At 46.2% G+C, this 27,855-nt stretch overlaps 1 protein-coding gene across 3 annotated transcripts; it reads left to right on the top strand.

The window, feature by feature from the left end:
* Positions 1 to 5,070: 5,070 nt before the first annotated feature.
* Positions 5,071 to 27,483, top strand: PSAP (prosaposin). 3 transcript variants are annotated; one of them, XM_084210470.1, is made up of 14 exons: positions 5,071 to 5,192; positions 13,682 to 13,815; positions 15,293 to 15,367; positions 16,027 to 16,152; positions 16,394 to 16,588; positions 17,310 to 17,453; positions 17,977 to 18,033; positions 20,731 to 20,844; positions 21,624 to 21,719; positions 21,914 to 22,100; positions 22,240 to 22,391; positions 23,963 to 24,043; positions 24,570 to 24,677; positions 25,225 to 27,483. In XM_084210470.1, exons 1-14 carry the CDS (start codon positions 5,138 to 5,140, stop codon positions 25,258 to 25,260), a joined length of 1,560 nt encoding a protein of 519 aa, XP_084066596.1. In that variant the 5' UTR covers positions 5,071 to 5,137; the 3' UTR covers positions 25,261 to 27,483. The 3 variants fall into 3 exon arrangements, with proteins under 3 accessions (XP_084066596.1, XP_084066597.1, XP_084066595.1); XM_084210471.1 differs by having other exon boundaries at positions 21,627 to 21,719; XM_084210469.1 differs by lacking the exon at positions 25,225 to 27,483 and having other exon boundaries at positions 24,570 to 24,737.
* The last annotated feature ends 372 nt before the right edge of the window (positions 27,484 to 27,855 follow it).

Here is a 27,855-nt window from a genome sequence, read left to right on the forward strand (position 1 = left end):
CTTATCAGGCTGTTTATGAAGATATTAAACTACATCATCTTCCTGTTCTATTCCTTCTCTCTCTTTCCTACACATCAGCTCTTAGCTCATCCAACGTTTTGGACTTCCATTTTGAGGACAGCTTACTTGGGCTTTTATTTCCAGTCCAAACTCTTTGGTTTTGTAACTTCCTCAATATTTAGTGCCTTCCTTTTTGCTTTGGATAATGAGGGAAGAGAAAGCAGGTATTTCAACAGAGAATGAAACAGTGTGAAGAAAGTTGGGAGGGTGGGTGTGTTTCCTCAGCCCAGTTCCTTACAGCAGCCTTTGTAGCTGTTCTCTGCCAACTCTTATTTTTCCTGCAGAAGCTGTAACTCTTTGTGCTTTTCCTTAAAGCCGTAGCTCCTGGAGTCCCATGATTTTCTAATCACTTCTGTGTGAGCCCAAATGAGTCACAGCAGATGGAAAACACTGGATGGCAATGACCTCCACTGCTGAAAAAGCCCTAAGTGTAAAAAAAAAAAAAGCTTCTAAGTGTAATCCTTGAAAAGCTGCAAAGCAGGGACCTAATGAAGGGAACTCAGCCCTCTATTTTCTATATATTTTTGTTTTATATATTTGTTTTGAAATGTATTTTAAAATCCATTATACATTTTTGGGTTTTTTTCTTCCTGGATAACCTAGATGTATAGTTTGAATTTTTTTGGGGGGTTGGGTTAAATAGTACTTATAGAAACATATTACTTTACATTTATGAAAAGAAACTCTGCTTCAAAGGTTGTGACAGAGATTTATCTGCCTGCAATCTTACTGCTTATGACCCTGACAAGATGACACAATGGGAGCAGGAACAGAATTCTGCATCTTGGTGCATATCCTTTAAAACATTGATGAGCTGGTGCTGCACTGTTGATTCCCTTGTATTTAGGAGGAATCATCTGCTTTTCTGGCAACTCTGTTGCTGTTCCAGATCTTGCTAGAGCTGGTCAGAAATCCTGATTCACGAGGGCAAGGCCTTTATGGCTATTGATGCTCTTTGTGTTGATCTACTTGGTTTGGAGTACCAGTTGCCTTGGGATATGGTTTGCCTTGAAATAGGAGTCTAATCCCAGTAAGTAGCCCCTAAAATGCTGAGGAAACCTGGAAACAAAACACAGCTTGTAACTAAAAAGCACAACTTGTGACAGCTGACAAAGGAAACACTGAAATGAGAATTAGCTGCAGTGATTGGAGGTTTTATGTTATGCTTTGCTTGGAAAATCCAGTGTACTTGATGTGACCCCTTTTGATAATGAAGTTGTGGCTGAGCTGAACGTGGGAAGGAATGCAGCCTGTGACCATGCCAGTGTTAACTGAGAGCTCTGTGTGGCACGGCTGCCAAGGGGAAATGGTCCTCCATGCTGCCACCCCATGGAGTTCAGACAGGAACTGGATCCTGCCAGAAAACTGCCTGTGGAGAGGAAGGAATCACCCCTAGAGCCAGATCAGCGGCTGGGCTCTGCAGTATGGGATCAGTATGAGCTGATGTTGGGACCAAGAGGATGAAAATGTGCAGGGTCATAGAATCACAGCATGGTTTGAGTTGGAAGGCACCACGAATGCCATTTTGTTCCGACCCTCTGCCATGGGTGGGGACACCTTCCATTGGACTGGGTTGCTCCAAGTCTTGAAAGCTTGCAGGGATGGGGTGGCCACAGCTTCACTGGGCAACCTCAGGGCCTCACCTCCCTCACAGGGAAGAATTTCTTCCTCCTATCTCACCTAAAGCTACTCTCTTTCAGGTTGAAGCTGCTGTAGTCTTGCTTTTGCAGCCCAACTGGTTCATCATGTGCTGCTCTCTGCACCCTGGGCTGATTCAGGCCCCTGATGCAGTCAAGAACCATCTGTTTCTGTGGGTCAGGGATGAGTTTTTTTTTTTGGTTGTTTCTTTTTTGTGTGTGTGTGTGCCAGGAGGAGTGGGACAGGTCCTGCACGCCCTGGCTGCTGCAGGTGTTGCTGAGCTGCAGCTCTGCCCTTGGATGCAGTCCCTGCAGCACTGCCATCCCATTTGGAACATGCTCTGGGAAGAATGTCAGAGCAGGAGCTGTTTCTCTGCAGCCTAGTGGTGAGGAAGGGTGGGTGTGTGGGGGTGCCTGTCCCCCCTCCAGCAGGACCCGCAAGCCAAACCATTTGGTGAATCACAGGGAGGCTGCTCTTGGGCTGGAATAAACTTCAAATGTGTTCAAGGCTCTGCACGAGACTGTCAGGCTGTAATTTGTGGCTGGCTTTGCTTCTTCTCCTCCTCCTGCTGCAGTCTGAGTGAATGCAAAAGAGCATGAAAGGCAGGCTGCTGTGGAAAATGTCTCTCTTTATTTATTTCACTTGTTTTGTTTTTTTTTTCTTTTGCAAAGAGAACGCTTCTCCTGCAGAGCTGGCCGTGGCTGCAAAACCAGAGCCTGCAGGGGCCTCTGGCTGGCCTCCAGGGATTGCCAAACAGAGATTCCTCACGTGCCCCACTTATGCAAAACACAGAACCGGGCGCCAGGAGGGCGAGGTGACGTGGAGGGAATTTGTGTGCTGTAGGCACGACAAAACTGAGCATCCAAACCAGCTGGGCTCTGGTGCTGGCCCAGTCCAACTGGCTGGTAGGGCAGGCAGCTGCAAAGTGAGTCATGTGTGCAGGAAAGTCCCTCACTTGGCTGCAGCTTGCCAGGCTCTTCCTACTCACTTTCTCCACTCAGAGCACATGCCTCCCAGAAAATGGGGCTAAAAACCAAGTTTGGGCTGGGGAAGGCCTGCTTCTCCCTCAGCTGCAGCCAAGGGACTCAGCTGTATGTCAGTACAGACAAGCCACGATTCTTCCTGAGAAGCCCCATCTGGAACCTCATCTGGGAGATTGATCTGCAGGAAAAACCCCAAATCTCAGCAAAAGCAGAAGTTGGTAGGCAGACAGTGGCTGCAGCTCATGCCCTCAGTGCAATGTCACATCTGTGAGCTGGAGGTGATCCCAACAGGCTGAGATATCCTTTGGAGCTTCCCACTCTTCCAAATATTCACAGCAGACAGCTGGTGCTTGAACTCTTGATGCCACTTTATTAATTCAATTTTTAAGTGAGGAAACTAGCAGGCAGTATGGCAAGACTAGGAGAGCTGTGTCACGGAGACAATTTGTTAATGCCAAATATTATATGCTGTGTGCTTGAGAGAGGAAAAAAAAAAGGTCCCAAATCAATGGGAATTGGCAAAACTCCAGGAAAACCTGGGCTAGCCTGAAATGCTAACAGATTGGGGGTAGAATCTGCTAGCTCCAAGCTACTCCTTCCTGTCCTTCAGCTCCCAGAAGAAAAACACCCTGCCTGCTGAAATAGCTCTCCTGTTCCAGACAGGCTTACTTAACCTCCTTTTAAATATCCTTCACAAAGCTCCTTTTTTTTGGTGTGTTTTCCCAGGTTAGTAGCTGGCTGCTGGTTGGAAGGTTGAGGTGCCTCGTCAACACTTTACGTGCACTCATGAGATAAGGACAGCACGCTGAGCCCTGCCTAGGCAGGGTGGCTTTAGAGCCAGAGTAAAGGTTGCTTGTTTAGTCTGACCAAAATTGAGGGTGGCTTTCTGCCTCCTTGATCAGTCTGGGTGCACCTGGCTCCAGTTTGGGAATTACCTAAGAACCTGGCTCCTGATGAGGTGATAGCAGAGGCTTCAAATGAAACGCTTGTGGAGAGGCAAAGGCCCTGTGTAAGCATCAAGTTCTCCTGATGTGGTTTGTGAAGGAAATCACAGGAACTGGGGCTTCTTAGCTGGGCTTTTGAAAGGGTCTTATAAGGAAAGGAGAAATGTGTGTTAGCTGGGCAAAGTGAAACAGAACAGATCCACTTCCTCCTAACCTCTATGCTGCAAGCAAACCTTAAATGTTATCAACAAATCTGGTCCTTGAAAAATGAACATGTAGGTAAGGACCTTAATAAGGTAAAAATGTGTGTGCCCTCAGATGAAGGGCAGTACCTGGAAGGTCCCCACAGGGAACAGGGTAAGCTGGGCAGAGACCAAGCTCTTTAGATGGGATAAGTGTGTGGGATGCCCAACTCCCCAGGCCGTGGGAAGCATCATCGAGGCCCTTCTTGCAGCTACAGCAGGCCTGGAGTGTGGGTTTGGATGGAGAGGGGAGCTGGTCTGGCTGCTCTGCCCAGTCCTGGGGCGCCCACGAGGGATCTGCTCTGTTCCTCAGCAGGGCTGGTTCAGTTTGTTGATCCAGTCAGGGGAACACTGCTTGTTTTTTTGGGTTTTTTTCCCCTCTGGGTTAGTTTGTTTTAACAGTTAGCTGCATCAGTGCAATGGGCAAGGCAGGAGTAAGAGGCTGGGAGACAGCAAGTGAATGCAGGCTGTTCTTAATCCTACTTTTAATTGCTGCTCCTTTGGAGCACCTGGCTGCCCTGTGCCACCGGGGACAAGGAGAAAGCAGCATTGCCATTGTGTCCCAAGCCAGATGGGAAGGCTGTGAGGGGAGAACTGTGATGGCTGATACCCAAAGTGATGTTCGGGCCTGCAGAGACCTCACGGCACATCCCGCCGTCTGAAGGAGGCCACAGCGAACCTGGGGAGGGATTCTTCACCAGCACTCGTACAAATTGAAGGAAAGGTAATTCGGGTTGGATGTTAAGAGGAAACGTCTATTGCTGTGAGGGGGTTGAGGCACTGGCACACGCTGCACAAGGAGGTTTGTGGACACAATATCCTGGAGCCAGGTGGGAGACAGCCTGGTCTAGCGGGAAGCGCACGGTAGCGGATTGGAAAAGGCGCATTCCAACCCCTTAACACCGCCTCCATGTCGGCGCGTGCCTCCATCAGACGCTGCTAGCCTGGCTGGTCTGTGTGGGGGGACTCCCCCTGCCTCAGGGCAGCGCCCGCGGAGGCAAAAATCGTCTTGAAGGCTTTATTTATTCTCGGCCAGACACCGCCGTTTGCAGCGGGGGGACTGGCGAGCCGCACCGCCGACCCCGGCCGCCATCTTGCCCCCCCCCCCTCAGAGGCTCCGGCCCCTCACACCCCCGTCCTCCCCCGTCTCGCCATTGCGCGTGCGCGGGGGGCGGGGCGGAGCGCGCGCGTGCGCTCCCCGCCGCTATATAAGGGCGGGCGCGGGCGGTGCCGGCGGCGCCGCATTGCAGACGGGCACGGAGGGGCAGCGATGGCGCGGGCGCTGATCCTCGGGCTCCTCAGCCTCCTCGGGCTCCTGGCCGCCGGTAAGCGCTGCCCTCCGCCTCCCGAGCCCCTTCCTCGTCCAGCTGAGCCCCGGCGGGCTCGGGGAGAGCGCTCAGCGTGCGCCGGACGAGGGCAGCGCGGAGGGGCGAAGGCCGGTCCTAAGGCTGTTTGCATTCCCCCGCTCCCGGGTCCCAAACTGAGGGAGCAGCGAGGGGAGCACTGCGCTTTCCAGGGGTTTCTAAGGCGCCTTGGGGGTGGCTATGGTGGCAAAGCTGTGTTTGGGGGAGGTACAGCGGCCCAAAAATAGCGCCAGGGCAAGGAGAAGGGGGGAGTCCCCGTGAGGATCCGGCCGTTCCCGCTGCGGGTGGGGAAATGCTTTCCCGATGGAAGCGGGCTGGATGCGCTTCCTCGCCCCACACGGATGGGGCGGCTCAGAGCCCGGGCTGGCGGGGACAATCAGGAGGGACTGTTGTGTTTTTCCTGCCAGCAGCGCTGTTTATCTCCGCCACTTCAGGGATAGATGGCTGCTAATCCTCTTGCGAATGGCGGGAGGTTGCCTTTGCTGTTGTGTTTCTGCATTAGGATCTCCTGCTCCCTATGGAAAATTCCACTGATTTTGCTGCTTGTCATCTCGTTACCTGTTGTTGCTGAGGTGAAAACGATGGGGGGAATGGATTATCGTCTCCCTTTAGCTGTAGGGTTCGAGGTTAGAGCGTGCAGTGCTTGTGTTTTGTACATTGCAGAAGCTTGACAGAGGGACAGAAATGATTCATAGTCTGACGAGTGGTAATACACCTTTAGGCTGTGGGATGGAATAGCTAGAAAGCCCAAAATGTAAGGACTTACACGATGACGTGCACATTTGTTTGGAGAATTTTCTTCTAAATTAGACTATTTAATATTAAAGCTTATTTGCTCGCAAGTTTAACCTGCAGCATTTCAAAAGTAAAAAAAAAAAAAAGCCCAACTGGTTGTTTAAAGGCCATAGGAGTAACCAGCTGGCGCAGTACAATAAATAATCCTGGGAAATTTTTCATGATTGTACGTGAGTCTTGTACTTTATTGTAGTTTTGCTGTCATAAAATCATAGGATGACCTGATTTGGAAGGGACCTTAAAGGTCATTTAGTTCCAACCCTCTGCCTAGGACAGGGATAATTTCTCCTGGATATACTGATAATATTTAATATGCTGATATGTGGACAGTTTAATGGGTTACCTCAGAATTTTCAAGCAGGAAGCAAGAAAGCAAATATCAGCTTTCACTCTGCGTGTTTATGTGCTTTCACAGTGTCCTTTGAGTCTGCTCTGCACTGAATTAGCTGCCATCACTTGCCACTCCTTCTGGCACAGCTTCCAAATGGCTGAAATCATTGCAGTTTCTCGGGCTCTGAAAGTGAAAAGGCTTCACCTTGAAGCATCCACCAGCTTTCCCATTGGTGTGTTCAGGGAAATTGTAATGAGAAACCAGTTCAGCAATGAGGGTTCGCTTGGCCTACCTGTTAAAGGCATGTCATGCAGCTGAGGGCAGCAGGAGACTAGTCAGGCCTGTTTTTCCTTAGAAGTCACTGTTTTTACACAAATAAACAGCTGTCTTTTCTCACCAGGGTTCTGGGTGCTCATTGCCTCACCTCCCGTGCAGATTTTCCTGAAGATTTTGCTGGGACAGCCCGAAACACCGTTTGTCTGCCGAGCTGGCTAATTAGCTGTGCAAACATTCAGCCACTCTTGTCAGATCCTGATGGAGTCACTTGGCTGCCTTACAGGCCGTGAGGGTTTTTGGTTGACCTACTTACAGGGCTTCTGTGCATCTTCCCTTTAAGGGAGAGACAGAAGAATTAAAGCAGGGTGTACAGGTCCTGGCATCTCTGGACTACTGATGTGCACTCTGATTATTCCTTTTCTTTGAGGCCAGGCAGGGAGGAGAAAGGCTGGGTGTGATGTTAAAGCAGGACTCAGTTTCTTTTTAACTGAGTATTTCCCCTCCCCTGCCCTTTTTGCTAAATTAAAAGTTGAGCTGGGAGCGGAAAGTAAAAACTTTGAGGATATGATATTTTTCACATCCCTCCTTCCCTAAAATAGTAGACTTGAAACTTTGTAAGGAAGGCAGATTCAAGGTAATGTGTAATTCCTCTAGCAAACACTGGTCAGAACATGTGGGGACAGGAAATTTGTGAGCTGAATTAGCCTGGCTTGAATTTTCTTGAGGATATGGATGAAGCACATAACTGGACTGTTCTGTAGTTTGCAGGCTTGTTCTGCCACAAATGTGATTTCTAACAACAACAACAAAAAAAAAACCAAAAGAGGTTGGTGCAGCCCAGTGCTGCAGATTAAATTAGGAGAAGAGGGGAAGGTGTCTTGTGCCAGCAGCAGTGTGACCAGGGCAGTGACTGTCCCCCTGTGCTGTGCACTGCTGAGGCCACACCTCGACTCCTGTGTCTGCTACAGGAAGGACACTGAGGTGCTGGAGCACGTCCAGAGAAAGGAGGAGCTGGGGAAGGGTCTGGAGTGTAAGTCCAGGTTGGAAATCAGGAGAAATTCCTTCTCAGAAAGGGTTGCCAGGTGCTGGAATGGGCTGCCCGGGGAGGCGGTGGAGTCACCACCCCTGGAGGTGTTCAGGAAGTGTCAGAGCTGGCACTCAGCGCTCTGGTCCGGATGACAAGGTGGTGATTGGTCACAACTCGATGATCTTGGAGGTGTTTTCCAACTTAAATGTTGCTGCGATTATATACAAATAAAATCTGTGTTTTCTTGGGGCAGTAACTGGCGCTGAGGCACGGTCAGGCTGTCACACAGCGCAGCCGGTGCTTTGATAGCACAGCAGTCATGTGCCCTGTGTAAACCTGCCCTTGCACAATCCCCTGCTTGTTTGCCGGGCGGGTATAAATAGAAAGGGTTGCTGTCGGTGTGTCTGGAGGAGCTGAGCCGGCCCTTCTGCCCTCCCCCGGGCAGCCTTTCCGCGCCCCCGGTCTGTGCGGTCGGTGCGCCGCTAAGGAGCTGCTCCGGCAGCCTCCAGACGCCGAGGGGATGGGGAGGGTGGAGCAGGAGAGATAGAGCTTGTCAGCAAAACTGGATGTGTCACCTGATGTCAGCTGAGGCTCCCCGCCGCGTTGGACTGTGCTATTTCAGGGAAGGCTTTTCTGGTATAAAATGCAGGGACATCTTGGTTTTGTATCTGTGGGGGAGGCAGGAGCAGTTCCTGCCTTTCAGTATCTCCTGAACATTTCATTCTTCAAAGCAATGCCTTAGAACTCTAGGACATAAAAAGAGACTTTGTTTTTTCTTAAGGGATTTACTCACTTTCTGTTTGTTTTTTTTTTTTTTAAGGGAGCAGCTTTTAAATGCGATTTGTTTGCTGCTACTAAAATATCAGAGTTCCTGTTGCAATTAAAAAGGCTACATTGAAGTGTGTGTATGTATTTTAGGGCAGTGCTTCTCTGTATTTGGTCATGAGGCAATGTTTGGTTTCAGATAGCAGATTTTTCCAGTCTTTGTGCCGTGGATGTATTTGTCTAGTGAAACAGGAATGATAAATACAGGATTTCTGCAGAGACTCATGTGAAATCTGTCCCCTGCATCCCCCCCAAAAAACCCTCAGAACAAAACCAGAAAGAATGGAGATGGACCAGAAGTATGCCCCAAACATTTTAGAGTATTTCTACAGGCATCTGCAGCAGGGAAAAATGTTGCTCATAACTTTTTGGGAATATCTTAGCATACAGTATGGAGCCACTTACTCCTGATGACTACCAGGTGCCCTAGAACATCCACTTATCTCTTCTGGAATCTGCTACAGGAAAATCTCAGGCAGGCAACACCTGGCCAACTTGGAAATTATTCTTTTGCAACCTTTGCATTTACCTGGGACAATTTTCTGGGCCAGTAGAGGTGCTTTTAGTGTCCCAGCTCATCCAGTTCTCTGCTCTCTATTGTGATTGCTTGTACACACACAGTTTCTCTTGTCAACTTGTGTTCTGGTGAGGGAAGCAAGGGAGCACCTGAGGCAGAGGCAGTGTGCCAAAATTAGAATGAGTTCCCAGCTTTGAGGAAGAGCCTGGTGTTAGCTCCAAACTAATTTCTTGCCCATCATGCTAGTTAGGAATGTTTCAAGTTTGGTTTTTCCTCGGTAGGTATTGGACAGGAAGACTCATTTTTAACTGGAATGCTGGTAACAGGTAGCCACGTTTCCTGCACTTTTTCTTCAAATTGCCTGTAATCCCTCAAATGTTGGTCTCTCTACTGCCTCATTAATCCAGAGGCATAGGAGCCCTTTGGCAAGAGTCACTGGTGTGTGATGCAGTTACAACTTGTGAAGTTTTACTCATTAACTGACCAGAGAGGCTGTATTGAGCCCTTCAGATAACTTCAGGTTGGGGTCACTCCTTCACTTCTTGATACTTTGTAAACTTTGGTGAAGAGTAGTTGGTCCCTCTTGACTTCTTTAACTTAAACACACTTTGCTTTTGCAAGTCTCAAAGAACATGGGGAAAAGTCAGTAACTGGCAAGCACAGATAGCACAGGCTGATGCATTTCCTTGGTCTGTGGTGTCTCTGGGAGATAATGAATTTTTAATTTTTCTTAGTCTTGCAAGTAGGGCAGCCTGGGAATGACATCCTTCCTAATGAATAGGTTAATCCACTTATGCAGGTTGGACACACAAAAAGTATGAGAGTTGACAGCAGCCTAAATGATCTTCACATTTTACTTTAATCCATTGAGTTGAACAGCAGCTCAGCATTTTCCTTCTATTTTTGTTTGGTTTTTTTTTCAGGTTAATTTGTCTGTCAGCAAGGGTTATTCTAGCAGTTAGGTTTGGAGAAGGCTGGAGTCTTCAGGTTGAATTCCTCTGTGTTCTGGATGGTAGTTTTCTGGTTCATCCTTTGGCTCTTTGGGGAATCTGATCCGGCCCTTCAGAATCCCTGTTCTTTGACTCTCATATAAGGTGTTAAATTTTAAGTCTCATTTGTAGCTTCAGTGCAGCTTTGGAGGGGATTTCTTAGGATGTTTTTCTGAGAATCTAGAGGAAAAAATTCAGACTGGCTCTCTGTGGAAGAAGAGTGAGACAAATGCTTGAGGGAAGGGAAGGTGTTTTCCAAGAAAGGTAATTACCTAGCAATTTTCCTGTAGCTGTCCTTGCAGAATGGTAATCCAGCCATTATAAGCTTCCTTCCTCTTAGGTTCCTGTTTCCTGGAGAGGACTGAAGAACTGGGCTGTGCTTTCACACAAGCCAAGTGGAAAAGGTGATATTTTCTGAGGGGGGCTATCTCCTCTACTTCCCAAATTTGTGTCTGTGAGTTAGGATAAACTTGGTAAAGCAAAGGCTCTTTTTCCTTGTATTGAAGAAGCCACATCTGAAGTGATTCAGGCAGGGAGAAACCAGTGAAGAGGACGAGTCAAGGAACACCTTGGCCTTCACAGATAAACTTGTTTGATGCTCTAAAAACAGTGGCTCTCAAGAACTTGAGGAAACAGGGGGGGATAGCTCTTGGTGGGCATGACATCAGCTGAGAGCTGATCTACAGAGAAAGGAGAAATCTGTTAAAAAATGAATGGCCTTAGGTAAAGAACAATATATAAAATACAGAGATGCCAGAGATCACAAATAAAGTAATTCCCTTGGGTTTGTCTTTATTTGCTTTCTCTTGGGTTAGTGCTGTGCTGGGGATGTGAAATACCATGTTAAGGTGTTGCTCCTTTTGTAGCAAAGGCTATTTGGAGGGGAGAATTAAAACTCAAAACCCTTTATTCTGAGACAGCACAAGGTCTTAACACGCTTCACTGGCATATTTGCTTGTGTTGTAGTATAAGTTAATATATGAGGGAAAAATTCTGTTTCACAGTTAAACAGGAGAGCAAGCTAAAAGGGAAGAAGTGGTAACAGAGAATTTCCAGCTGTTATTTTCTGAATCTGCAGGATCTGAATAAATGCAGAGTTTTTTTTAGCTTTGTTTCTGTTTTTCCCAGGATGTTCAGAAAGAGAGGGTGGATACTGTTGCAATGAAGGTGCATCCTTTCATAGTAGATACAATATTTCAAACAAAAGTACTTCTCTGTAGCACAGAACAAACTTGTAAGAATTTAACTATGTTTGAAGTCACTGTGGAAGGTGTCAGAAAAGAAGCCGTGATTAGTGTGTGTCCTCTTTGTTCTGCAGCTGCTCTAAAATGTGCCAGCCGTGTGTGGCCTTAACAAACAAAATTGCTTAGTCATTGCCTGACTGGAAAGATCTGTACTGAAAAAATTCAAATTTAGAATTGTCTTGACACACAGCCAGCAAAGCTGATAACTGAAAATAATTCTGAAGCATAGTATCTTTGCCATAAACTTAATAATGATCTATTGTTAAGGTTGTGAGGAAGAAGGAGCAAGACATTGTGCTGAAGCTGGTACAGATCTGAAAAGTAAAATGATCAAACAAAACCTGAAGGCTCACTAAGGGCCTGATCAAACCAATGCAAGTTACAGCATGAATGCCTCCATTTGGCTTTAAAACACTGTCCTAAATCAAGAGTTTGAGAGACTGTTTGGAATAACAGTTATTGGAGGTGTGTAGTTCAGTTTTGTAGTGTACAGTGTGCTTCATTGTAGGAGGAGTAATTGTCTTTTGATAAAGGCCTAGGTTAAAAGCTGTGCTTGTAAATAGTTGGGAATCCTTGATTCCACTCTTTAAAGTCCAGGTCTTGACTGACTTCATTCAGAGCTTGACTCTGCCTTCCAGAGCCTTCCTACCACTGTTCAGTGCCAATATCTGAAAGGAAGAATAACTTTCCCTCAACCAAGTGTATTCTTGTTTATTGTCACCCTGCCAGAACTGACAGCTCTTTGGCTGGCAACTCTGACTTTGAACATTAACTATTCTTAAGGCTTCCAGATCAATAATGCTGGAGTTGAGAATAGGCTGTAAATATTTTGCTAACCATACATTATTAGAAGCTTTGAAGTCTTACTCCTGAAGTCTCCCAGGCTGTTGTGCTCAAGGATAATATGCCATGAAGCTCTTTACTGTGAGAGAGGGTGACAAGCTTCAAGCTCTTGTGTAGAAAATCAGGTGTGCAAAGCACGTTTTTCTTAAAATAAATGGGTCATTCCTCTGAAGCCCAGTGTAAACAGGCTTTATAAATCAACAGCTGAAAAGGCTGCAGAATGCCACCTATAAAGCAGTGTTTATTTGGCTGTTTGGTGAGTGGTGGCTGTGTACCTTGTAGATGCACTGGTAATTCAGCTTTAAATCGATCCTCTCATTGCCTACAACAAGGCATGAGGAATGGGAAAGTGATTGTTCATCTGCTGTAACGTTGCCAGAAGTTTCATAGGAATGAAACAGCTGAACTCTTGCCTCGTGGTTGGCAGAGTAATTTTACAGAGTTTTGTGAAGTGCAAACAGCATTGATGTAAAATGAACACCTGTACAGCTAATAGGTTTGAACAGGTTGGGTTTATGTTTTGTTTTGTTTAGCATTTTTTAAATTTTTGGCAGCAGTGCCTTGTAGGCTTGGACTGTGGTAGATTTCTTTGGGGCCTGCCTGCTGTATGGATTTTAGTTGTTGTTTCTTGGTTGGTTAGTGCAATGTAGGGCATTGTCTCCTGAGGAAACAGAGCTTACTGACACATAGGATGGTTTTAGAAACTGGGAGAAGTTGGGTGCCAGGTCCAGACAGCACAATTAAAAAAAAAAAAGCTTGGAAAGTCAGTGAAAACATGCATTTGATTCACTTGTCCTGCTGATTGCACATTGCTTGTCCTGATGCTTTACATTTCTTTACCAGGACTGTCCAGAGAAGATATTCTGTATCTTACTTGAAAACTCTTTAGGTTGCATGGCGGTCCCACATGGGTTGGGAGGTAATGTCCAAAAAAGGACTGGTACATTTTTTTCACACCCACAGATTTTTCTGTACAAAGTTGAAGACCTAACCAAGAGAAAAAAAAAAAGGAAGTCTAAATAGATTTAGGAGGTTTAAAAAGTATGATGGAACATTCCTTAAGAACATTTTTAAAGCTTTCTGTTTATGGTCAGTGTTTTGGTCTGTACCTACTCTTAAGTCTTGCATGCAATGTGTACATTGTTGTGGCTCCTAATCTAAAATCTCTCCTCACTCTCTCACTTGCTGTGTGAGAACAGGATGCTTCATGTGGGAGGAGGAATGCAGGCAGCAATCACGAGCTGGCTCAGAGCTGAAGTGCCAGTAGGGCAGGAGAACAGGGAGCTTGTAGCTTTGGGAATCAGCTGTCTGTAGGGTAAATTTCTGTAATGAGCAGCTTTTCTGTTTCAAATTGTCTGGTAGTTCTTGTGTGCTAAACAAAGTGAGGGTTTGTATTTTGGGATTTTAAATTTTTTTTTTACAAAAGGTGGAAGATGGGGGAACACACTGCTGAGGTGCTGAGACTCGGGAAGTTCAACCTTTACACTTTTTCTTTGACTCTGTAACCTGTGTTTAGGACAGGCCAGAAATTTCTGGATTGCAATGTGCTTAAAATCATGGATAAAGAGGTGGGAAGGCTGATGGAGTTTGCTCTCTCTGGCAGCCGTGGCCAGCCCTGTGCTGTGGCAGAAGGAGTGCGCCAAGGGGCCCGAGGTGTGGTGCCAGAGCATTCGCACGGCGTCGCAGTGCGGGGCACTCAAACACTGCCAGCAGAACGTCTGGAGCAAGCCTGCCGTGGTAAGTGCCAGCCTCTGAGAGCCCCCAGGCCCACCTGGGGCTCAGGTGGCTGCTGCCCACACGCTGAGGGAGATTTCTCAAGTCTCTGATGGGAGTTAAGTGCTGCCTTAGACTCTGCTGAGGTTGCCGTGCCTTAATTTGGGTGGTGGATGGAGGTTGCTTTTCACTGCTCTGCCTTGCACAACTCGTCTGCTGACTTCTCCCGTGACCTGTTGCACAATCACTCAGCAATGTATGGAATGGAGCTAGTGGATTTCACTTGTTCCTCTGTATTATTACTGACTCCTAATTCAGAGGAGTCTTTTCTGAACTTGAGCAATTATTATGAAAAGGCTGTGTATTTGTTTGGGTCTTTCTCAAAGGTTAAAATTCCCAGAAAGAGTCACCATATGCTAAATTATGGAAGGCATGACAGAAAATAATAGTACAAATTTTACATTTAGTAAGCCCCCTTGATCCCCCATACATATTCTTTAACTTTTGCAAGTTTAAAGAAAGGCTTGGAAATATCAACCAGGAGCTTGCAGATGACTGAAATGCAGCTTTGGAATATGCAGCAGGCTTCCCAGGCAAGACAATCAGTGCAGTGGTAGTGGGAAGTACAAGGTGCTTAGGAGCAGTTCAGGCCTGTATCTTGTAATGCATGGCCCTGCTGTCTGCAAGATATCCCTAAAATCAGACATTTCATTCACTGCAGCCCACTCTGCTAGATTGTTACTGAGGCAGCAGCTACATGACCTGTATGAAGATGTGAAAATTATTTGAACTGAGTACATTTTTCCAATAGATAATGGATTTGATTAATGTGGCCTCTTCATCTTCAAATTGAATGGGATGTCCATCTGCAGGTCACTGTCTGATTAAGTTCTTACATTGCCACCTATCATACAGGACATATACACATAATTTTCTCATGACTTTTCAAGTTGCATTTTGCAGTAAATGTAAGGGCTGCTTTTCTAGATGCAGCTGTAGTTTGGGTATTGTTCCACAGTTTTCTAGGGGAGAAAAAGGTGTTTTACTTGCAGATGCATTCAGTCTACATTGGCTATATCTGTGCAGAGATACTTCAGTTTCAGGAAAAGTAGGGGAAGGGAGGAATGTCAGAGCACAGCTACAGTGGCTGAAGCAGCCTGAAATGTTCTAAGGTTTCTAGCAAGTGTGAACTCTGAAGGAAAAGGTAAAAGGAGAAGGTGTCTTGAGGCAATCAACATTGTATTTCAAGGGACTGGAGGAGGTGAAATGAGCAAGTGGTAGCATGCCAGCTTTCATCCAGCGTTGATTTACTGACGAAACTGTAGCTGGACATGCCTGAAATAGCCTCACTCTGTTTAAAAATACCTCTTCCCACCCTGGCCTCAACCAGTATTTCTTCCTTCATTCCAGGTGTAATGTTTGCCCTTTGTGTTGTTGTTCACACTCTGCTCTTACAGGCACTTAATTCTTTCTCCAAGTAACTCTTTGCTTCTCTCTCCAGAGCAGTATTCCCTGTGACTTGTGTAAGGAGCTTGTGACAGTTGCTGGCAAAATTTTAAAGGATAATGGCACTGAGGTATGCAGAGCTCCTTTTCTCCTCACCCCAAAACACTATTTGGTTTCAAGGTCTCGTGGTGAGGGGGTGGAAGAGTAGTCTGGTGTTTTCCTAACATAAGCAGCAGATGTTGAAAGGGACTGGAGTGCATGGGGAAAGGCTTTTAAACAGCTTCTACTGGTTTAGAAATTAGCAAATTCTAGAGCCTCCCTCCCTGATTGACCGTAGATGCTTAAAAAAGTTGTTCTTGTGCCAATGGGGCACCAGTATTAAAAGGTGGGGTACTGCAGTCCCTAGGAGTGGGTGGTTACACAAGCTGACCTTTGTTTTGGTTTGTGGGCACTGCTTCCCTTTTTCTTTTGTCAGCCTGTGGGTACTTTGTTTAAACAAGTCACTGTCCCATGAGCCCAGAAGTTCACTTTCTCCTTGTAATTGTAAGTGTTCTGTTCTGGCAAGGCAGGCCACACAAGCAGAGTGACATGTTTGTGCTGTGGCAGGATCTCAGCAAAGGTCCAGAACTGTGTCTGTAGTGTAGAACCTCATTCTAGTTCTGCTTGTTGCTACCTGGACCTGCCTGAGTGTGAGGAGTTTGTTTCAGACTTTGTATTGTGCATTTTGGGAGTGGAAGGAGCATTTGAGAGAGGGATACAATCCATCTCTGCTCACCTCATCTTTCACAGGATGAGATCCGCTCTTACTTGGAGAAGACCTGCGAGTTTCTTCCTGACCCAGGCCTCGTCTCTGAGTGCAAAGAAATCGTGGATTCCTACCTACCAGCTATCATGGATATGATCAAGGAAGAGCTTGTAAGTAGATAGCAATTTTCAGCTGTTGATGTTAAAGGTTGTGCTCCTCTGGATGTCAGAATTTCTCTTCTGCCTCAGATTGTGCATATGAATCCTTTGTGGATTGCTGGTACTGTTAGTTTGAAGACTCCTTCCTTGCTATGAAACATTTTCCCTGTCTTACTATGTTTCAGCTGAATGACTCTCTACTCTTAAAGTGGCATCAGTTTGGAGCTTCATGTGTGTATCTTGTCTCCCCCAGGATAAACCTGAGGTTGTGTGCAGTGCCCTTGCTCTGTGCCACTCCCTTCAGAAGCACCTTGCAGCAATGAAGCTCCAGAAACAGCTCCAGACCAACAAGATCCCAGAGCTGGATTTCTCTGAGCTGGCATCCCCATTCATGGCTAATGTGCCTCTTCTCCTTTATCCTCAGGACAAGCCCAAGCAGAAGCCTAAGGTGAGCCTAGGACTAAGGGCTGTTCTAGTGTGGACCCTATGTATAATCTTGGATTAAGTTCTACAGTGTGCAGAGGCAAGTCTTGTGCTGTTGCCATCCAGGACTGTGATAATCAAGCAGATTTTGCTGGAAACAAATTTCTTTTGAGAGAAAGCTTGGGTTCAAAGGGTCAGAGGAAGAACAGCTCCTCCCATATTTTGAGCAACCTGCTAGCTGTGCCCCTCAGGGGACGTGTTTGTCTCTGAATGTAAGGGTGACAGACTGGATTGGAAAAGAACAAATAGTTGACAAAGGGGAATAGATGAGGCAATGAACTTGGGTGCAGAGGCTGAGTGTTGACAGCAAGCCAGGGTGTGGGAGTTGAGCAGTGAGTGGGCTGAGAACAAGCTGCTGTGGGTGGAGCAGGTAAGATCTATGCCACATTTAGAAACCTCCCCACTGTGGTCTGTAACAAAACCAAAAGATTTGAAGATTGGGTATCTTAACTATTATCTTGCCTTTGGAGCCAAGTAGTACCTAATCTCCATCTAGTGGCTGCTGCACACACCAGCAGTAGCTCATCTGTCTCCCTGCTAGCTGAGGCTTCAAAGTATTCTCCAGAGTATTTATTAAGGTTTGCACCTAGCTCAGAATGGCTTGTAAAACTTGGCAGTAACAGGAGCTTCTGAAACATGTCATGTGAAGTTATGTCAACTTGAGTTTCCTTTCACTCTTTGTCCAGGCAAGTGGGGATGTGTGCCAGGATTGCATTCAGCTGGTCACTGATGTTCAGGAAGCTGTGAAGACAAACTCCTCTTTTGTGAAGTCTTTGGTTGCTCATGCCAAGGAGGAGTGTGACCGTTTGGGACCTGGCATGTCCGATATGGTAAACTGCCCTTTTTTATTGAAAAATTCTGTTCCTGTAAGCAAACATGAAATAGTTTGTTCAGTGCCTTAATCCCCTGGTCATATTCTCTATTTAGTATCACAAAGGGAGACACTGTTGCATGTGTTAACACAGTGTAACCAATAACACCGCTGAAAAGGTAAACTTTGTGGTCAGGAAAATTGGGTGGGATGTGTGGGACTGAAGAGCAGAGAAGGACTCCAGATTGCTTCTAGCCCTTAAAGGCTTTTTCCACAAACATGGTCTGGGTGGGTAATGGGGTTATATCAATGGGAGGTGGGGCTCTTTGCCCTGAGAGGAAGAGAATAGGTTAAGCAGTTATCTGTGCAGCAGTTTTGTAACCTGCAATGCCATCTTGTATTTGGGCCAAGCTCTGAAAGACCTGTTGTTATGCAGTAGAGCAGGTAAATTAATACCTTGAGATGTATGAGAAAATTCTAGATGAACTCTACAGCACAAGTGGTTTGGTAGTCATGAGACTTTCTCTTCCCACTTTCTGCAGTGCAAGAGCTACATCTCTGAGTATTCTGACCTGGCCATCCAGATGATGATGCACATGGTAAGATCAGCAGAGTGCAGTATTTGCTCTCAGTTCATTTTTCTGGCTTGTGTAGCTAACTTCTTTGGAAACAGGAAACATGCACTGCAGTAAAACTTTGGGGAGGGCCCTTGCTCCCTAAGTCTTGGTGTTAATGCTTTGAACTTGGTGGTTTTTGGATAGCAATTTCAGTTTCAGGATGCTTTCTTTAGCACATTTCCTTCCATTTAATAACCACTTCTGCAGTGCAAAAGGCACTCTAATCCTTTGAAATATGAAGATACATTCCACATGTTCCTTTATATTCTTTTATCTCAGTCCTGTGCTTACACCACTTCCCCTCCCCCAAATACTGTGTTAGAGATATAAGAGTTGGCTTTGTCACAGTATTGCAAAATTAGTTCATTAGTGTGAGAGATAAGGTGTCTCCTGGAAGCAAGGCTACACATCCTTCTGGAATTGCTGTCTGAAGGTTCCTGAGTGGTACCTTCTGCAGCAGCATGCATTTACCTCACACACAGCACCTCTTTATCCAGAGAGCTGAGTGCCTTTAAAAAACATGGCTAAGCATTTCCTTAGTGCAGCCTGTAGATGCCAGAGGTGACATAGCAAAAAAACCAAAATAAAATGTGGCTGGCTTGAGCCTGAATTTGGCAACATAGTGGCCTTTTCTTGTTTCCAGTTGCCATAGGCTACTTAGAAGCTCCTGCTGTTCCTGAAACATTTAGGGGGGGAAATCAATGTTTGTTCCAGCAGCACTTAGTTTCTCATTCTCAGCATTGCAATGCAGTGTGTTGTTAACAGCTGAAATTGGGATATGACTTCACCTTGTGTGCATCTGAGTGTTGTCCAGACTCTCTGGAGGTAGTCTTGCCCAGGATGCCTTAATAACTGCAGATGAATAATGCTGGTTAGCACTGTGCAATTAAATGTGAGTTGCTGTAGCTGAGGATCTTTGGGGTGGGGACTGTGTCATATTCCATTATCTTTGTGGAAAGAATATATGCAGTTCCAAGTGCTTGATGTGTTTTTTTCTCTTAACTGTTATCTTCAATTTCTCCTTTCTTCCTCTGTCTCCAATCTCCCCTGTCAACAGAAGGATCAGGTAGGTGAGCAACTTGCCTGTGGTGATAGCCTGCTTGTAGTTCACCCTTTGCTCTTCAAGAGCTTGTAGTTCACTTCTTGCTCTCTTAGCTGTACACTTGGTGTGACTGTGCTCAGTGCTGACAGATACAAGGGATATTTATGTGATTAAAACAGAGAAAGACTAAAGGCTCCCTCCAGTGCATCAGTCCTACTTCCAGCTCCAGATACTACCTTGTGCTACCAAGGTTTCAACTTGATTATGCTTTGGCCAGTAGAGCAGAAAATATCCTCCCTCTTATAGAAGAAGGATAGATGTGGAAAAAGCATGCCAGTGGCTCCTGGCAGCTGCTGGTTTAAAATCTGGGCTCAAAAGGGCTTGAGCAAAGCTGTCCCCAGGTCTTCCCCCTTGGTTAACCTTTAAATCTAGGACAATGGTATAGATGTTTGAAGTATGTGAACTGAAACGATGAAGGCTTCCTAGGGCAATTTGGGCTTTTAATTGAACCTGTCCTGTGGGACCTTGTGTCTGTCATCCCTCTGTGAGGGAACATGTGTGTATGTGGGTGTTGCTGTAACATTAATACCTGGAACTGCTTCTTACAATGCATGAACCAAAGGGCTTGACTTAAAGGTGCTGCCTGGAGTAATCTGAAGCAGCACAGTGTCTCTGAGGTGCTGCTTTTGCCTGTGCATGGGATCGTGGCATGATGTATTAATATTAACTCTGGGATAAGCCTCTGCTGTAGGAAGGTTGGAACAGGCTGAGATGTGATCTTCTAATTACCTGTAGGACCAAGGGTGATTTTCTTCTAGCTTTAAGTGAAAAAATGCAAGTTTTGTGTATCTCACTCTGTACAGCCTTTCTCACTTTGGGTGTCCTCCTTAGAACAGTTTGCCTCAGGTCTGGCAGTTACTTGTGCATTTAGTAATGTATGTTCCAAAAAAGAAATGCATGAAGAATGTATTTCTTTGAGACAGAAAGCCTTTTTACAGACTTGGTTTCTGTTTGCTGTTTTCTCTTACTGTGAGAACACTGCAAGTTCAATTGTTGCAGTACAAATGGTTAGGCTTGGGTTTTAACAAGCTCAACTTTTGTTTCTTGTAGGCTGTGTTCAGTAATGAGAGAAACTGTTTCTGTTTGCAGAATGTGATGTTTCTGGCAGCTTTACAGAAGGTAGCTTGTGGATGAGGAAAGAGGTTCTTCTAGGCATTTCTCTCAGCTTTTGGGTGAACTCTGGAGTCAGGATAATTGGCCTCTCCTGTGATTACTTAAAGCTGGGGAGCATCTTTGTGGATGCAGCTCTGATGTGATGCTGCTGGTGGCTTGTTCTGGTGTTGGTAGCTCTTAAGTCAACTCCCTTTGAAGGGCTTGCAAAGTGTGGGCTCATGGGGACGTGGTTTTTTAAATGGGGTTTGTAACCTCTTCCTCTTTAACAGGAACTGCTAAATTCCATCCAGTAGCTGTCCTGCCTATAACCTTACCAAATGCTTTGGCAATACTTGAAGTAGAAGTAGTCATGAAACTCTGTGTTGGAGCCTTTCAAAATTTTGCTCTCTGTGCCTGCTCACAGGCTCTGTAGAAAGGGCAGGGACTTCTAGACTTTTAAAAATTGCTTATGCATCTCTTTGCAGCAACCAAAGGATATTTGTGCCATGGTTGGGTTCTGTTCTTCTGTGAAGTCTGTTCCCCTTCAGCCTCTGGTGCCAGCTCAGGTGGTTCATGAGGTGAAAGTGGAAATTGTGGAGGTAAGATGGGCTTTTTCTACTTCACTCTCCTTTTTGCTTTAGTGTAACAAAGCAGGTGAAAAAGGTGAGCTTTCATGCACAGAATAATCTGAGTCTCCCTGCATATAAATCCCTGGCCTTTTCTTGTTTCTGATGCTGATTTGTGAATTAGGAAAGCTGATTGATTTGTTTGAACAGCAGAGCCTACACTGAACCACAGCTACAAGGTAATGCTTCAGGATTGAAAAGGGAGCTCTTGTTCCAGCAGTTCTGAATGACACCTTAAATGTAAATTCTCAGTTTGAGTTTTGCTCTTTGTTAGAGTAATACTTTGATCTCTTTTAAAAATGGGGCAGCGCTCTGCATGTGCAGGTGAGGGATCAGAGTCAGAATGCTGAAGCTCTGAGTTTGAAGAAGGACCTTGGCTTCTCCAAGGGGTATTTTTGCAAACAGGAGGATGCTCTCAATTCTAGGAAGTGTTGTCCCCCATTAATGTATTTTAAAAACCACTATATATTTCCCTTGACCTCTGTGTCTGTGGGATTGCCTATTTCTTTGTGTCTACTAAATTCAACTCCTTGTACTGCCTGGGGGTTGTAGTATGAAAATTAGTCATAAAAAATACCTGTTCATTCAGACAGGCTTTTTACTGAGTCCTTTGAGGTTGGTTTTGGGTTTTGTGTGACCTTTTGAATACAGCCCAAAGTGAGCAGCTAGATAAATGCTGTTAGGAATTGTGCCTGTCAGATGTGGTCCAGTGCTGATTTATTGTGTGTGTATTTCTTCTTCTGTGTACTCAGAAGGCCTCAGTTCAAGAGAAGACTTTTTCCTTGTGTGAAATCTGTGAGACCATGGTGAAAGAAGTGACTGGCCTCTTGGAGAGCAACAAGACAGAGGTGTGTGAGTGGTGGGCACTGTACCCCTTCCAGCTTTGGCTGAAATGGGGCTGCACTGAAGGGAGTAGGAAAATCAATTTCATTGCCTGTTTTCACAACAGCAACCTCTCTATCCTGGGTGGGACAGAAAAGGTGTGCTTATAAACTGTGTCAAAATTCTCTCCCTCATTTCCTCCCCCTGCCCTGTGCTTCAGGAGGAGATTGTGCACGAGATGGAGGTGGTCTGCCGCCTGTTCCCAGGGAGTGTCAAGGACCAGTGCAAGGACTTCATCGAGGTCTATGGCCAGGCTGTGATTGACATGCTCCTGGAGGCAACAAATCCTGAAGCTGTGTGTGCCATGCTGAAATGTTGTGCAGCCAGCAAGCTTCCCCAGCAGCCAGGTGGGTGATGAGGGGTCTGTGGTGTTCAAAATGAGTTGGTTCACCCATGATGAGATGTCTTTTGAGGACTGCCTCCTTTCTTCTCTTTCTCTTTACCCAAGCACTGATGTTTGGTTTGTTTTTTTATTTCCCTTCTCAGTTTTGGTGAAACCTGCAGGTGGCTTCTGTGATATCTGCAAGATGGTGGTGGCTTATGCTGACAAAGAGCTAGAGAAGAATGCCACGACAGCTGAAATTGAAGCTTTGCTGGAAAAAGTCTGTCACTTCCTGCCAGAGTCTGTCAGTGAGCAGGTAAGGTGTTTGTGCAGGAGGCAGACTAAAAAGCCATGGTCTTGGTGTTTGCATAGGTCATAACAGTTATGCTCAACCTCATTTTTGAGTGTTTTATCTGATATTTTGTCTGTATGCTAATTTTAGGTCCGTCTCTCAAGTGTCTCTGCTTCTGCTATAAATGTCCAGGTACTCCTAACAGAGGTCTCTGTGTTTGGCCAAATGCCTTGTCTCTGGCTGGAGACAAACTGTCCACAGGTGCAGCTGGGACTGGCTTGTGTCCAGCAACCTGATCCTTCACAGGTTTTTCCCTGTACTAATTAGCATCAAAGCACAGCAGCTTCTCCTGTCCGGTAGAGAAAACAAAAAAAAAAAGGAAAAGGCTTGATCTGAGGCAGCTGAATGACCTTGCTGTGTGGCAGCCTGCCTTCCAGTCAGGGCAAGGCAGATGGAGCTGAACAGAAGGATGAAACACAGAATCCTGGAATGGTTTGGCTTGGAAGGAGCCTTAGACTATCTGATTCCAACCCCCCTGCTGTAGGCAGGGATATCTTGCAAAGTATTTGGGAAAACTAGAGAGCAGCTTCTCATGTTGGTTTTTGTAGCAGAATTCTCTACTAAAGGCTGGAAGGAGTTTGGGATTAGGTTTGCTCAGTTCCCATCCTTGGGAGTTGGCAAGTCCTTGAATAGATGTGCTTTAAGGCTCTGAATTGACTGGCTGGATTGTTGCACTAATTTGCAGTCAGGAAAGGTTTGCCTGGAAATCCTCTGAGAACAGTGGGTGGGAACACTTGAAGGTTTTTTTTTGGTTTTTTTGCCTCAACACTGATCTTGCTTGGGGGATTAATGAAGTAATTGAAGGTAGGCTGGTGTAATTCCAGTGGGACACCTGTTACACCACTGATATCAAGATTTACCTGAAAATCTTATTAGGTGGCTGCTGAGTGTCAGCAAGTGGCAACTGCTTGTAAGTTTACTGGGGATAGAATATAGAGGCTTAAAGCTGCTGTGGAGCAGCTCTTCCTGCTGTGAGGCTGTTTAATAGCTGTGGTTGGTTTATTAATTGGTGCTGTTTGTCTCTGCTGAGAGCAGCAGCAGCATCTTCCTCAGCTCTGGAGCCAGTCTCTCCACTAGAGGGAGAGAGGCTGTTCTTGCAGGCAGTGCTCCTGCTGCAGCCTTGTCTGAGGGAATAACTTGAGCACAAGTGCCTGGGAGTCCTTGCTGCTGTCCTGCTCAGGAAGTTTGTCTCCAGCTGGTTGTGTGTGCTTCCCTCTTGAGACAGGCGTGATCTCCACGATCAGAGATGAAGCTTTGCAGTCAAAGCTTCCTCTGCTTGGTTCTTTTCCCAAAGCCTGTTTGGTTCTTTTCCTTGTGACCCCTTCTCTCCTCATAGTGTAGCTGCAGGCAGGTATGAGCTGGCAGAAACAATGATGTAGGTGTGTGATTAGTGCCTGACTCCTGTGCCATGTGCAGAGCTCAAGCCTCTGCTTTATCCTTGTGGAGTGTGTTGTTGGGGTAGTGTGCTGACCACACATTCCTCTGCTTTCAGAGGCTCCAGCAGGAGAATCTCTCACCCTGTGTTTTTGTTACAGTGTGTGCAGTTTGTGGAACAGTATGAACCCGTGGTTGTGCAACTCTTGGCAGAGGTGATGGATCCCACTTTTGTTTGCACTGTGAGTATTGGATTTGGTTTTATTGAGGGTAGGCTCTGATACAGTCCTGGGTGCCTTTCAGTGCCCAGCAAGCAGAAACTCTGCTGGAATCAAAATCAGCACGCTGAATGCTTGGAGCAAGCCCCTTGTGCAAGGCCTGGGGCTTCCTGAATGGCCAGCTGTGTTCCTGCCAGCCCAGCAGCAGGAGAGACTGCCAGGGGTTATCCACTGCTGAGGTTCAGTGACAGGGTGTGTGTGACGTGCCCTCAGTGTGGTGGGAGGTAAAGTGACATTTCTTGAGAAAGGTCCCTCTCTAGAAGATCTGTTTTTCAGAACTTGATACGAAGGAATTCCAGTAACTTCCCTCTGCCCTGGCTCAGGTTACAGGGCTGCTGGTTCAGCTGCAGGTGTGACTCAGTGAGAGCTCCTGCAGCTGCCTCAGTGCAGCTTCCACACTCCCTCAGGTGGAAGCTCAGACATAAGGCTGCACTTGAGATCTCTTGGTGCAGTTAGGAAGGTGCTGACTCTGCTGCTGCTCTTTTCCCAGAAACTTGGAGTGTGTGAGTCAGCTAAAGAGCCTCTCCTGGGGAATGATGCCTGTGTCTGGGGTCCAGGCTACTGGTGTAAGAACATGGACACTGCTGCTCAGTGCAATGTAAGTAAAGCAGCCTTCTGCCTCCAGTGTCCTTCTGATCTTTGACAGCTCCTTCTGAGCCATTTTTGGCTTCTACTGCGCTTCAAAGTGGATGAACTCCAGTTCAAAATAAGCAAAAGGGTACTAGTTTGATTAGAGGGTGTTTCATAAGCTCTTGGCTTTCTCAAAGCTGACTTTTCTCTCCTTTTTGTGTCCCACACCTGTCTGCCAGTATTTCAGAATCTATAGTAAGGTACAGTGTCAGCTTTATATTTAGTCAGTGTTCCTGCAGCCAGCAGACCGTGTCACAATCTCTCAGCAGGCTCTAAAAATTGGCTTCCACTATTGCTTTTTCTGCCAGGCCTTAATGGCTAAGGGTCATCAGCCTTCTTTCCTAAAGCTCCTGCCTGATGAGGCTCAGGATGCTATTTATTCTAGTCCTCTTTGAAATCACTTACTTTAAGAAAAACAGACTTGCTCTCAAGATCTTGGCTCAGGATAAGGCGTTGAACTGCTTGTTTGCAAACTGGCTTTTTTCCACTAATATCAGCTATTTCTTCCCCTTTAGGCTGTTGATCACTGCAAACGTCATGTGTGGAACTAGAAGAAGAATTTCCAGTTCTGAAAGTTTGCCATGGCTCTTAGGAAATGTGGGCCGAGGTTGGCAGAGAGCTGTATCTCACCTGTCCCTCCTCTCTGCCTCATTAACAATTTGACCTTCAAGTTCCTTTGTTGTAACTCTTCTGTAGCAGTGCTGCTGTTGAAGGATCAGATTTTCATTGTTGACTTAACAAAGATATTTCTGATTGTACAGTTTAACCCATTATGCTCCTAAAAATAGTCAGTGTGTTGTAGATTTTTTTTTTAATTGGTAGGCTGAAGTGTTTATGTGCTGGGAAGAATGACAGAGATGGTGAAATGAGACAAGGCTCTTATCTTTTAATTTAAAAAAAAAAAGAGCAAGATAGCAGCTAAACTTTCAAATGTCTTTCTGTAGGCAGCATTGGGAAGATTTTACATGCTTTGCATTTTTAACATCTGGCTGGAATGTTTATTTTCTGTGTATGGGAACTCTAAGGGATAATGTTGAATCTGGGAATCCTTTTGGCTGGAATTTTCAAAGCTCTGCAGATGCAGAGGAGCAGGCTTTGTGTGCCCAGCTAACTTTCAAAGTCACTGGTAATTAAAAAGATGCATTGGAGTGATCAGCCTTTTGCATTTGAGCGACCACGCTTGTGGCTCATGGTGTTGTTATAGCTAAGGAAAACCCTCCCTCAGCCTCTGATCACATCCTTCTGATTTCCTTGGACTGCTCAGTCTCAGCTCAGGCGTTCTGCTGCCAAGCCCAGTCCCGTGGGATGTCAGTTTCCTGAAGCATGCTGATGTGTCCCTGAGGAATCACTCCCTTTTTCCTTATCCTAGTTGCTCAATTCTGCTTGGTCTTGCAGCTTCCCACAAGCAGCCAGCTGGGTGCTGAGGAGGTAGCATGAGATCCTCCTCACTGGAAGATGGAGGAGGATCAAGTCAGCAGGAGCTGGGAATATGTCAAAGGGGGTGGAATTTGTGGAAAAACGGGTTTTATCGTAACCTGTTTGTTCCCTGCTCTGCTTTTTCTCTCACAGCATGTTTCAGTCATCTAAAACTTGAGAGGTGCTGTGAGGCCTGGGGGCACCACCCACTGCTGCCCACCCACTCTCCCTGACGCCCTTCTGAGTAACTGGAGGTACAAATTGTTACCCAGAGTTCTCATTTCTGCTGGCAAATGCAGCAAGCAGAGATGGCAGGTGGTAGGAGCGCTAAAGTAGCTATTTAAAGCTCTGCTAGCACACTTGACAGCCTGCCTTTCACACCTCTCTGAAATTCCACTTAAATGGCCTAAAATCCCCCCAAAAAAAGCCTTCAAGGCAGGCTTGCTACCCTGGGAACAAGGGTCTTTGGGGTGAGAATCCTGCTTTTGTTGCTTGGGACAGACCTTGCAATGGCTGTGCACTTCTGATAAGGTGAATCCCCAAAGCAGGGGCACGGAGGTACCTCTGAGGAGACCCTTTGGGAAGGAGCAGCTGGGCAGATGTGGAGCTTTGAAAATTCCAGTCCTGTTCAGAAAGATTCTGGTAACTCCTGCTGTTCCTGTGGTGTGTGGGGCATATAGGAGCTCCAGTAACAATGCTGTAGCAGCAAGTTGAGTATTTTTCATTGGAAAACCACTGGGCTGCAGGTTTTTAGTTGATCTGTGTGCGTACTAAAAGCCTGGGCAGTGCTGGCAGGTGGCAACAGAGTTGTTCTCCCCTGCTTGCATTCATGGCTTTAAACAAGAGGTAAAAAAAGGAAAATTTCCCCTAAAGACATAAAAATACCTGCAGCTTTCTGTCCTGGCAGGCTTGTGCAGTGGTTCTGGTGGTGTATCCCAGATGGAGCAGATAGGAGATGGGCTCTGTCCTGCCCTGGAGGGACAGGTTGTGTGACACCACGGCACAGAGCGTGGCGTTTGGTGTTTTAAACTGGATGGCGTGGATCTTTCTTAGGGGAAGGTGGGGCTGTACTGGCAGGTTGGTGGGAAGGATTTATTTTCCTGGGGTTTTTAGTAGGATTCATGCTGGCAAGCTGAACCCAGGGGAAGTCCTGTGCTGCTGCTGGGAGTCCTTTTAGTTTTCTCCCTTCCTGTGGACTGTGGCACCCGACCTGCTTGAGTCATGCTGGGGGGACACTGTGCAGTTGCTTTCTAAAGAACATTGTCTTGATTTTTTTCCTTTTTTTTTTTTTTTGGTTTTTTTTGGGTTTTTTTGCACAAAAGCTTCCTTAATGAACAATAAAAACTTCTGTAAACCGATGAGTTCCAGTGTTTCACTTTTCTCCGTGGCAAAGGTTCTTGTTGAGGTTCCCCTTGGCTGCAGGGCCAGGAGAAGGCACATCCCAAGGTGGCACTGGGAATCTGGGACTGAATGGATTCAGGTTCCCATTGTGCTGCGTGTCCCATCAAGCCTCTGTTGGAGTGGAAGAGGCTTGCCTGGGATTGCTGCCTCTCTGTTCCCTGGACAAACACAACGCCTGGTGTGAGGCAAGAGCCCCGTGTCGCAATCGCCGCCTTGCGCAGGCCAGAGGGACTCCTTGATACCGGCCTTGCCTGCTGACTCGCGCTGAATGTGGCTTCCCCTGTGTCCTCATTCCCTGCCTGCTTCCAAATCAAATGTAAAAATGTCAT

Source organism: Fringilla coelebs (genome assembly GCF_963513975.1).
Source record: "Fringilla coelebs genome assembly, chromosome: 8".
Classification (NCBI taxonomy): Eukaryota; Metazoa; Chordata; class Aves; order Passeriformes; family Fringillidae; genus Fringilla; species Fringilla coelebs.